This window comes from Papaver somniferum, chromosome 3 (genome assembly GCF_003573695.1).
Source record: "Papaver somniferum cultivar HN1 chromosome 3, ASM357369v1, whole genome shotgun sequence".
NCBI lineage: Eukaryota > Viridiplantae > Streptophyta > Magnoliopsida > Ranunculales > Papaveraceae > Papaver > Papaver somniferum.
Window position 1 is genome coordinate 214,619,596 of NC_039360.1, and position 13,781 is coordinate 214,633,376.

The window sequence follows — 13,781 nt, forward strand, 5'->3', positions numbered from 1 at the left end:
AAAACAAGCAAAAGCAATGGTAGACTATTATAGAAATATAGTAGAAGAAATCAAGTCAGATGTCAAATTAGCTGTTGCTTTCTTGGGAATCACCATGTTTGGAGTTATATACCTAGTTTTGAACTCAAATTTAAAGAAGAAGAACAAGAACAAGTCTGACGAGGCTAAAGGTGAGCAGACCAAGCTTCCAAAGCAAAACTTCGACGATTCAAACCCTTGGGCGAATCCTTGGGGTTCGTCGGATTAATAGCAGCACATCACCAGCAGAGAAGGTTCAAAGAGGTAGTTTAGGATATTTTTTTTAGTTTGCAAATCTTTTTTATTTTTAATTTTTTTACTTTGGTACATATAATGTGTCTATAGGTACCCTTGACTGCTTCAAAAAAAAAAAAAAAAAAAAAAAAGGTACCCTTGACAAAGGCTACAAGCCCGGAACTGTCAAAATTCTATTATTTATTTTTCTCTTTTCCACAATTATACTTATTCTCAACAAATCTTCTTTACCATGCATACAATTAGACTGAGCATTGCACTGCATATGTGCAGTGAACAGAAAAAGTAAGTTGCTGTGATTACTCGCATGAACAGAGACAAATTTTTGCATCAATTAAATACATAAATATACTTTGTAACTCTTGAGTCCAACTAGGAGCAAATACAACTCAACAAAATCTACACTTGCAAGCCCTAGAATACCAGGGCACTTTTTGCCTTACAAACCACGAATTTATGGTTAACAAAAGAGGTAATACACATATATATGCTTTACGGAACTCCAAGACGTGGAAAAAAAAATTATGTAAGGGAAAAAAAAGAATAACAATATTGGTTTGGTGTTAGTAAATCTCTTTTCTTTTTTGTTTTATTTGTTCTAATTTGCTCCAAGTCAGATGCTTACCATGCTTTAAACGTATTCGCCGTTGCATTTACCATCATGGGGTTCGCTATTTTCTTTGCTCAATTTAGATTTTGATAAAGAGAAAGATGCTTGCCTTGGAGAAGTTTTGGTTGGTTGTTGTTGTTGTGAATTGAGCAAGTTAAGATAAGTATAAACTGACATACCTGCAAGGGCTGCTGTCGCCCCACAGATACTAGTAATGCCAGGATTTGAACCGAATATGAGAAAGCCTCCTAGAAGGATCACACACGTTTTGAACTGCCCGAGAACAACATGAGTGGTTGCTGAGGTTGCCCTGTAAATAAACACAAAGATTGATTTTCCGCTTCAAAACCATGTGTGATTTTAAAAGAAAAGTTTATTTGCTTCCTTGATGATACAAGTTAGCAAAAGAGTAGATATAATGTAGATGACTTACCCCAGTGCTAAAGCACCTGACCACTGAAGTAAAAAGCCGAGGACAGCTGATACCAAAATGGCAGATGTGTTATTGCGGTTCCAATCGAAGGAGAGGATACCAGGTGGATCTAGCCAAGGCATTAAGGTCACCAAGAAGAGCAAAGTAATTGGCGTAGTTTTCCACATTAACCTACATGTCATATGGATGTCATATAAAAATATACAAGAGAACAAAGTTATTAGCATAGGTTTCATATGAGATGCCATATAAAAATACACGCGCTCAGAGAAAAGAGACATACGCCAATGCAGTCCAGTTCTCCTGCTGTTGTAGGTTGGACCACAGGATTTTATTGACGGCACTGGGTACTATCCATGCCAATGCTATACAAGCACCAAAGAAATGGAATTGTAGATCGGTAACAGTAGCCACAGCCACACCAATAGACACCACAGCAAGTGCTAATACCTGCATATATGTAGTGATAAAGTTTCAGATTGGAACATTAAAAACCTTTTTACAATGACAAAAATAAAGGGGGTTCCCATTGGACCCTTGTGGAACCAAATGGGAGCTGATTTCACTGGCCCAGTTCCAGATATTTAAGACGTGAAATGGACATATTATATTCAGTTCAGGTAACAACTAAATGAATATTGGCTCCCATAGAAAAGGTAACCAAGACAGTAAACACAGAATACATTGTACTTGACAAAAAGTGTCGTGTGCTGCAAACATAGACATTAATCTGGCTTTTGGAGAGCTAATAATCTTCTTCTTCTTTTTTTCTTTTTTTTTGGTCAAATTATTTTTGAACACCAAGAACCCTTTTATGACTTTCAGTCTTTCTATATGAAATGTCTAGTTGTACTTTGCCTATCAACTTTATTAAGATTGTCATTGCGTAGAGTAAATACCTTTTGGCAAGAAACTCTCTTTCTAAAGAAAACAAATTCTGCGAGTACGATTGTTGGAGTTACAGCTATCTTAGCCATCTGATAAAAACCCACACTGAAAACATAGGCATTAGGATTGTGTAGCTTGAAACATTAATACCAAGTCGGGTGAAAAAAAGAGAACATCTCACCTATTGTACTTCAAGCTCACATTAGCAAGCCCATTGGAGAGAGACATGACAATGCCGAGCGAAAGTAAAGAAGTGAAGGGAGTTGTCTTTGAAGGAGGTGATACAGGGAGAAGCGAGAGGGTTTTAAGTATTGCCATCAAGAACCAGCTCAATAAGTAATGGATAAAAGTGAGGAAGATGGGATAATTGAATCCAACTTTTCCAAGCACCTAAACAACAAAATAAAAGGCTTATAAGTTGATCAAATACCTAAACAAAGAATATTATAAAAAATAAATAAAAAGGTGTAAAGGGACTAACCAATTTATTAACTAGGATAATACCGACTGAAACCAAGAAATTGAAGGTAAGTGCAACAGTTGGACCACATATTCTTTGCTGTTGACGCTTTGCACCATCAGATGTACGTAGCTCGTTAAAAAGAGAAGCTCGCAAGTCTTCAAGTGCTCTTCCTATAGCAAAGAACAAATATATCGGGTCAGAAATAGGAAAAGCAGAAGAAGGATCTAAGATCAATACTCGGCTTTCATGTTCTCAGAGTTTTGAAATCTTTTCTTGTAACCGACATGCTCATACTGAATTGGAGATGTAAGAATTAGGTAGTATTAAGACAATTAAGTAATAACAGAAGAGCCACTTATATCAGACTTGCAACACCTGAAGTCTAAGCAACAGAGCTCCTTGCATGTAGTTTGCATTGAAAAGTCCTATATTTTGTTATGTCTTGCTATCCGAGAATCAAATGTTTGGAGATATCCGGAAACAATAAACAAACGGACAAAAGGAAAACAAAGTTTTAGATAGAAAACTTAATCTAAAGAATCAGGTCACATGAACTTTTCTGCTCAATTAACAGAATTTAGTTCGTAATAATCCGACTTTATCAGCATACAGAAAAGGTTATCTAGACAATCAAATTCTTTCAAGGTGATATATGTTAAACACAACTCCAATGATAGTTACTCTTGTCAACGGTAAAGACTCATTATAGCAACAATACCACAGCTGGACAGAATTTACACTACAAAAAATCATGTTATTTTCCTTCTTAGTAACCGGAGAATACCCCGGGTTAATACAAATCATTGTAGCAATGTAGCAAGACTGCCTTATGTAAGAGGACAATGCAGCCATTTAACAAGTTCAAGGTACCCCTCCATCTATTAACTCTCCAAGACATCCAAACATGGAAATGCTTGTAGTAATAATCTATAGAACAAATTAGGCAAATTCACTTTCCAAATAGGTTTGCTGAACCACAGTTCGAACATATCAATAACAGGACAAGAAACAACGATTATCTATTCACCGAAACCAAGATTTCAAACAACATCATAATCATTTTCATTTTGCAGGGAATTTAAATAGATTAGAAGTGAACATATTACCCTAATTTTTGGTAAATATTGATTATGTCTCTAATCTGAACTATAAAAGTAAGTTCTGGAATACTAAACGCTTACTTTAATTTGAGCCCTCCAATCAGAGAAGGCTGAAATAAAACCCTAAAATTAAAACTATCCAACATTACTTAGAACTAGAAGTCAAGCAATAGTTAATTACACACCCAACCCTTTATATTCAACAAGAACACCCAAAACCCACTTCTAAAATTTACTCCAAAAAGCATATAAATTGTTTGGATCCCCATCTCAACAGTTCTGAGCAAGCAAGACACTATCTTTAGAACCAAAAATCCATAAACTAACAGTTAAAATCAAGTATTAATTTTGAAGTGAGTAATTAGTGGAATACAAGTACCTCTTTCGCCAGCATCACTGTCTTTACGTTTGAGTATCTTTCTAACATCTTTTCTAATTAAGAAATTAAACATCTTTCTGCTACACAGCATTCTCTACATAACCCCTCCCCAGAACCAAGATGGTATATGTATATGTATTACAGAGGAAGAGAGAAAATGTGAATGTAATGGTGACAGATTAGTTGAAAGGGAGAATTGGAAAGAGTGAATACTGTGAGTGAGAAGTGTTGGAGAAAAAAAGAGAGAGAGATGGAGACAGACACGTGGGATAAGCGAGTGTTGAAGATGAAGATTGACAGTGAAGACTGGAAGGAAAGAGAGTGAGTGAGGAAATCACGCGCAAAAGTAGAAAACAGGCCGACAGTTAGATTAGTGGAACTAGAATCAAACTGATGATGAAACCAAGCCGACAGTTGATTATGAGTAATTAATAAGGAAATTGGATTTTTCTAGTTTTCGGGAACAAAACTAGTCATAAAATACCAAGGTGACCAAATTAGTGATGCAAAAACTCCAGCCATATGGTGAGAGTTATAAGAACTCCATTTCCCCAAAAGTGATACAAAAACTCCAAATCCAAAATAATAATCTAAATTAGATCTTTTCCTATTTCAGAAATACCAGGCTTACCCTTTTTTATGCTTTTCTTTGTACGAGATATTAATTCCCCAATCTCTCTTAAACTCTCAAACCACCATTGAAACCAGTATCGCGTCTATATCTTTCATTAACACCATCGCCGCCTCCTTCACCAGCAGCAACACCTCAACCTCCTACTCTTGCACCACCACTAAACCCACTGCAATATCCTGATCCTCCACCAAAATCACCTCCACAACTCCTCTTCCTACCGTTACACCTCAATCAAACCCATTTCCATGTCCTTATCTACAAGTAAATTCGAAATACAGATCTCGATTCAACGAAGATTGGGTATTAATTTTTTGAGTTAAATCGATTTGTATCAATGATGATGACGGTGGTGGTACTCCAAATCATATAATTTTACCGAACCTCCTACTCCTCCTCTTCCGATCCAACCTTCAATTTCAGACCATCTCCGAGAATCACTAAACAAAAAGTTGAATCACAATGATGATATATCATTATCATCATCATCTATTGTTTGATTTGAAGAAATTTCACCTCAACCTCAACTATTACAAGAGGTGCGTATTTCATTTTAGGGTTTTTTTGTATCTAATTTCCAATCAGAATCTGATTTCTAAAGAATTTGGTTTTAATTTTATGAATATCAGCTTTCAAAAGATTAACATCGGTATGAATACCTGATGGTGCTGGAATTCGGTCTTTTGTATGGAAGGTAATCAGTTTTCTTTTGATTTTTTAGGTTAAAAATTGAATGATTTTTGAGTTGGGTTTTTACAACAATTAAGGTAAATAAAAATGAATTTTATCTATTTATACGAGAAGAAATGTTTTGTTGTAAATGTGGTTGGATATGTGTTGAGATCATATGAAACAACAACTGCATCACTAGTGTGGTCTGATGAGGTTTACAAGTGAAGCGAAGTGAAGATTTAGTCATGTATGGGTAGACTTTATAGTCATATGGAGATGTATTTTGCCTATTTGACTGTTCTGAATGGGATTTTTGTATCTAACTCTTCTGCTGTTTAGATTTATGATGTAGTTAAATTTTATTTTGTTTATATTTGCTCCAAACTTATACAACGGTATATAGAATGTGGAACAGACTTCCACCTAATGTTGCTAGCAACTAGTAACCATAGGTAGGGAGAACATGGATGCACTAATCCACTGGATACGTGTTATTGTTGAGGTGGATGGAATTGTAAATGGTGAATAGGATGTGGGACGGGCTGGAGCCTAGTAACTATGAGTGTTTTCTAGCAGGTTCGAATGTGTAGAAACTTTTTATTCTCATCGTGGAAATCCAAAATTGGTTTTTGCGCAGTTTTTTTCTTCCTGATTAGTGTATGTTTTTGGTTCAGCATATGCTTAGTTGCAGTCTTCAACATGTGGCTGCTTGTTAGTTATGTGTTTACCAAGTTGAGTGATTCATTAATAGATACTTGTGAAATGATTTGTTTGTTTCAATAGTTGAGACCTCTGTGTGTGTGTCCATGCCTTACAATATTTGTGCGAGTTTCAAGTTATTTTTTTATAAACCAACACATGTTATTGGTATTGGTGTGGTCAAACAGAATGAATCATGGTTTGCAATTTTTCTTGCAGTTGAATTCTGACGAAACCAATTACGGTTTCATCTTATTTATGATGAAACCGAAAATTGGTTCCATCGTATTTATGATGAAACCATAATTGGTTCCATCTAATATTATCCTTACTTAAATTGAATTTTGTTTATGAGTTTGAATTGTTGTTGTGCTTGATAATGGATTAGATGTATGCTAGGATTTGTTACATGAAATTGAAGAAAAGGCCCGAAAATGGTTAGTTTTTGTATGTGCATATAGGCTCAGGAGTGGGATACTTGCTATGTTGGATGTCATTTTGGACATAAAAGTGGAGATGATAAGACGCCGGATGCTTCGTTTGGTCAACCTAGTAATGGAGTGCCTGGGATTCTTCGGATAATGGAGTCATCGCATTATTATTCAGAGAATAACGTTGCTCCGGCACGAGAGTGGCTAAGCACAATCCAAAATGTCTTTTTAGAAATAAGATTGATGCACTAGCTAGTCTTGTTAGTTTGATAGTTCAGACTTTAGACGATGAATTTGCAAGATTGTGGATATGTGTGAGGCGCTGAATTAGAAGTAATCCCCTTTGTGACTTGATAACCGTTCCAGTAAGCATTAAATGAACGCTGCTAATTGAAAATATCTATTTAGCGTTCACAGGCATCCCTACAAGTCTGAATTTTAGGATACAAAAGTTAACCTTAGCACATCAGAATGAAACAACTGGCGAGTAACCATCTTTGACATCAGCTATGTCTTATTGTTGTTACCACTCCAGAACTATCAAGAGTTGCTAAAGACTAACGTTTGCTATAATTTTTTTTGGTTTAGGAAAGGGTTTAAAGTTGTAATGACAACTAGTCTCTCATCAGATGTTCCTGTTGGTTATTTTTCGTGGGCTGAGTATGACATTATGGCACCCTTACAACCACAGACAGAAAAGGCCCTTGCGGCTGCCTTCATTTCCGACTGTGGTGCCCGAAACTTCCTTTTGCAGGCCCTTGAGATGCTTGAGAAGTCAAATATTCCAATAGATTCCTATGGTGGTTGCCATCGGAACCGTAATGGAGGTAGAAATCATACATATTACTCTGTATATCGTATCCCATTTTGGTGCCTTATTTTGAAACTTTTATCCAGCTCCTAGATGGGGTTTATAAAATCATGCTAGAATTATATGCTTAGGGTTGTCTGGTTGGCTTGTGAAGAGATTTTTAATTCTATTAGAGACATAGACCACAAAAGTTTAATTTAGCAACTCCGTAAGTGCATGCTACAGTTACAACATTTATATTATTATTCGACAGCCTAGCATGTATCTTCTGTTGCCTGCTGTTGCTAATAGATAATAGTTTGTTGAGGTTCTTGACGACTAAAATAGGATACCTGTTTTTAGCAATAAACTTTGCACCTGCAACGTCAAATCTCTTGATATATAGTGGTCATGTTTTCTTAACTATTCACCAATCACGTCAAGCTTTCTAGATGTTCATATGGGTATCTTTTGTTATTCATAGTGTACAATTAAATAATAAACTTTCTAGGACATATAGGTTAGTAGACAATGAAACTTTTTTTAGGTGATCAACTTGATTTTCGATTGGTGATCAACTTGATTTTGGATTGTCTATTGAGAATTTACTTTTTGTTCATTCTTGAGTATTTAAGTTGTATCACTGCTTGCTGACATTAGTTCACTTTGTTGCAGGCTGACACTCGGTTCGCACCAATTATGGTTTCATCTTATTTATGATGAAACTAAAACCGGTTTCACCGTATTTATGATGAAACCAAAACCGGTTTATGATGAAACCAAATTTGGTTTCATCTAATTTTTGGTCGGTGGTGGTGGGCGGTCGTGGTGCTGGTGGCGGTGGTGGTCGGCGGTGGTCGACAGTGGTGGTGGTCGGCGGTGGCTGATAGTGGTGGTGCAATGGTGCATTGGCGGTGGTGGTGGTGGCGACGCGGTGGTGGTCGGCGGTGGTGGCGCGATGATAGTCGTCGCGGCGGTGGTTAGCGGCGGCGGTGGTGGCCGGTGGTCGATGGCGGAGGTGGTGGTTGGCTTCGGCGGTGGTCGGTGGCGGCGACGGTGGTAGTGACGGTGGGCGGTCGTGGTGCTGGTGGCGGTGCGGCATGTGTTGGAGGTGGTGGTGGTTTTGGTCGGTGGCGGCGATATGTGGTGGTCGGTGGCGGCGGCGGTGGTGGTGGTTGCGGTGGTGGTGGTCAGTGGTAGTGGCACGGTGGTGGTGCTGCTGTGGTGTGTTGTTGTGAGAATATAATAAAAATTAAAGGTGGGGTTGATTTTTATTTTTTTTTGGGTGATTTAAAATTGAAGGGTAATATTGACAGTTTATGTTAAATGGGGTTTTTGTGAACAATTTATTTTGTTGGAGTTTTTGTACATAAATAGTGACACCTATGGGGTTATAACTCGCGGCCCGTTTCAGGAAATCTAATTTTTCAATGCTGTTTTTTATTATTCGTAGACGCAATCCATAAGTAGGTGTACATTACCTATTAATACCGTCAGAAGTCCATCCACACCCTGGCCATTGAAATCAGAATTTTTTCTATCTTTTTTCTTTGGTGTCGGAGGAGTTTCAAATTCAGGTCACCAATATCATTGTCAGGGGTGGAGCCAGTCCAGTACAAGGATGTGCACTTACACACCCAACCCACCTGGTTCCAAAACCTTAATTTAACCTAATTACAAATACTCTGCTACTTACATGGCCTGTTTTGCTTTTTCGTACTCGTTAAATTATTTTTTTTTGTACTCAAAACCAAATTTTTGCACCTCTAACATAGAAATCTCGGTTTCGTCTCTGATCATCAACCAGTAATTTTACCACTGTACTGTAGTATTAGTAGCGTTGGCCTTTCTCTTTTTTCTTTTGGCATTGATGATTTCGATCAGTAAAAAGTTGGTGGCAAAACAAATTTCGAACTCAGGTAATTGTATACAGTGACATCGTTCGGTCAGTTTAGACCACTCCTGAACCGATTCTGTTGGTTTTCTAAAATTTGCATCTGATCAATTGGCTGGTTGTAAAACGAACGGATGGTCTGTGTGAGAATTGATAGTTAAAAAGGTGAGGGCTCAGCTCACATGTCGCGCCTGGCATTAAGAGATGAGAAGAACTTTCTTGTATCCAAAACATAGCTGGATTTCTTATTTGGCGCAGTAGTTCATTGTTGCAGAATGGTTGTTTGAATATCTACACCATTTGTGAACAACCGTTCCAAACGAACCATAATAGCCTCCTCCTACCTAAGGAAAATCAAAAGAGTTGCGTTGCATAATAGCTTGCTACAAGCATTCTTTAAGATTGAATTAAAAAAAAAATTGAAACTTTCTCTACTTTCTCTAACTTGTATAGTCCATCCTCTGAGTATGTTTATTCAACTATTTATTTAAAAAAATTACCTTTTTGTTATTTTCTTCCACATGTATGAGTTGTCTTCTTCTTTTTTTGGCAAGAGCACATTTTGTTTTTCATGGCTGTGGTATGACCTATTTTCATTTTCTATTTTTATTTTTATTTTCTTTTGATAAAAGAGAATTATATATTAATTTTGATAAAAGAGAATTACATATAAAACTTTTATAAAAAAAAGTAGTTTATAAATAATCCATGTAATCTTTTTTAGTTTCTTTGTCATTATTTTGATGACTTGGAACTTTTTGTAAAATTCTCACCTTGCCGTCAAAAATAAATAAATATAACATTTATATTTTATTTTAAATATGAGATTATTTTTGAAAAGAAAAATATACGTACAAGATAAATATTGTTATAGAAAGAAAAGCTTCACATTCAAGCACTGGAGAAAATGACAAAAAGAAATTATGTTCAAAGCAAAAGATTAGTCATAGGGATCATTATTGATTCGCATCCAGTTTCCAAGTGATATTGCAAGATCATCGTGAAAAACTTACACCAAATAGAAATCAGCGACTTGATATTGTTTGTTATAATCTTAGCTTGTTAGAATTTTTGATTGTAGACTCTTAAATTTATTTCTTTCCTGATTAACCGAGTGGTAGCTGGAATAATAATCTTCGGAAACCTTGAATCTTTGTTTTACGACATGTCTCTAGCAGTTGCCTAGAAGTATTTTGACTCATAATACAAAATTGACATGGAAAAATTGATATAAAGAGATTGACCAACAGCTCTTGCCTAAGAAAATAAAAAGGGTATACCTTTTATTGTCAAATCTCCATCCATCTTAAAGTTGTATCGTCTTTAAAAATTTGTTTATTGCGCTTTTTCCTGGGCACCCAAGAAGTAGCATCTCGGGTAAAAGGCTAAATAACTTTCTGAGAGCCTGATAAACCTTTAAACATCCAACTATGCGTCAAATTGGCATTGACTGCGGGAAAACTCAAGACCAACTATCTCTCAGAGTTAATGACAGACAGTAGCACTTTTCTAAAAATTTCATAATGCAACAAAATTTGATTCATAGTCTCTTCCTCCTTCCATATATTATGCAACGCATTGAGTTTACCATAAACAACACAGTGCACAGAAGCATTGATACTGGGGAAATCATGTGTTTGGAAACAAAATGCTAAGGAAAATAACTGACATCAGTTTCTTTGTGGTGAGAATATAAGGATTTAACTGCCAATATTTTATCGCGTGTATGCGCTCGCTTTCTTACATCCAAATTCACATCCAACACTCACCCTCGATCGATGCAGATGATCAATGACATTAAACTTCGAGCAATGAAGATAAAAATAATCCTTTGGAGTAGACTTGGTAAAGACATCGGAGATTTGATCCTTGCAAGAGACCAAACGGACATCAAGTTTAGCACTCTGAACACTTTCACGAACAAAATGATAATCAATTTCGATGTGTTTGGTGCGACCATTAAAGATTGGGTTCATTGTGAGATAGGCAGCTCCTAAATTACCACACCATAGAGTGGGAGGATAGTTTAGGGGAATATGAAGTTCATTGATAAATGATTCAACCCACATTAATTCAGCAGTAGCAATAGCCAGGCCACGATACTCAGCCTCGGTACTCGACCGAGAAATTATGTGTTGCTTATGAGAGCTTCAGAAAATAAGGGTAAAACCAAGGTAGATACAATATCCACTCGCAGAATGATGGTCGAGATGATCACCATCCCAATCAGCATCTGTATAGGCCGAGAAAGTAAAACTCAAAGATTATAAAAGGCGCAGTATAATGGAAAATGTAGAGGTCTTATACAGATAAAGAAGTATACGCTTAACTAGAAAAAGATGAGCTTCAGTTGGTTTATGAATATATTGGCATACCTTATTGAACGCGAACACAATTTTTGGTCGAGTAATAGAGAGATACTAAAAACCGCCTACAAAGCTCTTGTATATGATGATATCAGTCGAGAAAGGACTGCCAACAGGGTGTGGAAGTACTAAAAAGAGTGACGACTGGTTTAGATCCTATCATATTGGCATGAACAAGAAGATCTTCAATGTAGCGAAGTTGAGAAAGAAATAACATATCTGTGACCTTCGTAACCTCTATTCCAAGGAAGTAAAACAAAGAACCAAGATCCTTAAGAGCAAAATCTTGGTGGAGAGTATCCAACAGAGATTGTAAACACGTCATCGAAGACCATGTGATAATTATGTCATCCACATAAACCAGAAAGAATATAATATCATCATCAGACTGACGAATAAACAATAAGAATTCAGAAATAGAACTAATAAAACCAAGAGAAATGAATGTACCGTGATCGTAGAGCCTGTTTAAGACCATATAAAGACTTATGCAACTTGCAAAAATAATCTGGAAACTGAGGGTATGTATACCCAGGTGGTTGTTTCATGTAAACCTCTTCCGTAAGAATACCATTAATCATCTGGAATAACAAGTTGTCGAATATACCAAGAATATATAAGATAAAATCAAGAGATAAAATGACACGAATAATACATGACTTAATAACAAGGTTAAATGTTTCACCATAATCAAGGTCCCTCTTTAGTTAAATCCGTTTGCAACAAGACAAGCGTTATATCGTTCAATAGTACCATCAGCATAAAATTTGATTCGAAAACCCCATTTACAATCAATAATGTTCTGATTCGGAGGAGGTGAAACTATAGATCATGTCCCGTTTTTCATAAGCGCATAATATTGCAAGTCCTTCGTGAAAAGGAGAGAGTACCAAGTACACCACCAACTTTTCTGTTCGGAAACCTGTATTGACAAAACCTAATATAATTTCAAGTAGACCAACTTAATGATCCTTAACAATATGTATATAGAGTTTATATCTCTATCTCTTCTCAATCAGAAAGTATATACCAAGGAGTCCGTAAACCTAATTGTTAAGAAAAGTATTTGGACGATCCCGAAAATCAATATCCAAGATCAATCTAGTCGTATCCAAATAATCCAATCGCAGTTTTGCCAAGTATGAAACTTATTATCTATCTTTCAAGATACGAATTCTAAAAGAGCGAGTCTCGTAATCAATCACAACTAATATGGACGTATCTACTAAGATTAATATTTACTACTTGTGTAAATCGTATTATAAAGATAAACAATATAACGCGGAAAGGGAAAAATATAAGACACTGTAAGTTTTTTTAACGAGGAAACCACAACTACAGAAAAACCTTTGTACCTCATGCAGATTTGAACACCAAAACTGTATTAAGTTTCTACAGACACTAGCATACTATTAGACTTCTGACTGGAATGTAGTTGAGAACGAATCCACCCTCCAAGTGATACAATTATAGTCTCTCTCCTTACCTCTCTTGAACCTCGCAAGGCTCCACGCAATTGATTCCCTTAGCTGATGTCCTTTACAACCTAAGAGTTGTTTCATCCGAAGTGGAGACTTTTGATACCAATCTGCCTCTAACAGATGCCTATTTTATTTCTATTTAGATCAAAGATCAAAGTGAGGAAATCTGTTTGAAATAAACAACAGCTAGCAAACCTCACAAATCCGGAACTTAGACTTCCAGAGAGTAGCCTAGAATCTTAACCACCTCTCAAGAACAATCTTCAAAAGATAAATTAAGATCAGTTTTTAGATATCTGAGACGAATAGAACTTTGAATTTCCTATCTATCTTGCTTGAAAAGGATTACGAAAACCTCGATAACAGAAAAGCAAGATCATAATTCCTGAACTATCAAGGTAAAGATAGTCGTACATGGCTTCATGAATCCACAAAGCGAAGTCTTTTAGTCATAGACCTAATTATGTTTCTCGGAGGAAACTTAGGTCTATAGAAAACGACTCCATAATCAACTAGGACGCAAAGTTTCAGGGATTAAATTTCTCACTTGAAAGTGTATCTCTATTTATAGTTTCCAAAGACCAGGGGTTTCTTAGATTTCAATCTAAGATAATTCGGGAATCAAGCAAATACTTTTAGGTCTTGAAAATACAATATGAGAATACACATTG

General features: G+C 36.3%; 1 protein-coding gene across 1 annotated transcript; it reads right to left on the reverse strand.

The window, feature by feature from the left end:
- Nucleotides 1-588: 588 nt before the first annotated feature.
- Nucleotides 589-4,530, reverse strand: LOC113358623 (nucleotide-sugar uncharacterized transporter 2-like). Its single transcript, XM_026602225.1, has 7 exons — nt 4,147-4,530; nt 2,686-2,837; nt 2,386-2,594; nt 2,216-2,309; nt 1,600-1,766; nt 1,317-1,487; nt 589-1,193 (listed from the first exon to the last, which is right to left on the reverse strand). Exons 1-7 carry the CDS (start codon nt 4,235-4,237, stop codon nt 905-907), a joined length of 1,173 nt encoding a protein of 390 aa, XP_026458010.1. The 5' UTR covers nt 4,238-4,530; the 3' UTR covers nt 589-904.
- Between the last annotated feature and the right edge of the window lie 9,251 nt (nt 4,531-13,781).

Bases quoted from the DNA above. Each gene is read 5' to 3' on its own strand.
- LOC113358623 (XM_026602225.1), bottom strand. From the start codon at position 4,237: ATGCTGTGTAGCAGAAAGATGTTTAATTTCTTAATTAGAAAAGATGTT. The intron at 2,310-2,385 runs GTGAGATGTTCT...CTATGTTTTCAG, and splicing joins GTGAGCTTGAAGTACAATAG to TGTGGGTTTTTATCAGATGG. The intron at 1,194-1,316 runs GTAAGTCATCTA...GTTTATTTACAG, and splicing joins TCAGGTGCTTTAGCACTGGG to GGCAACCTCAGCAACCACTC.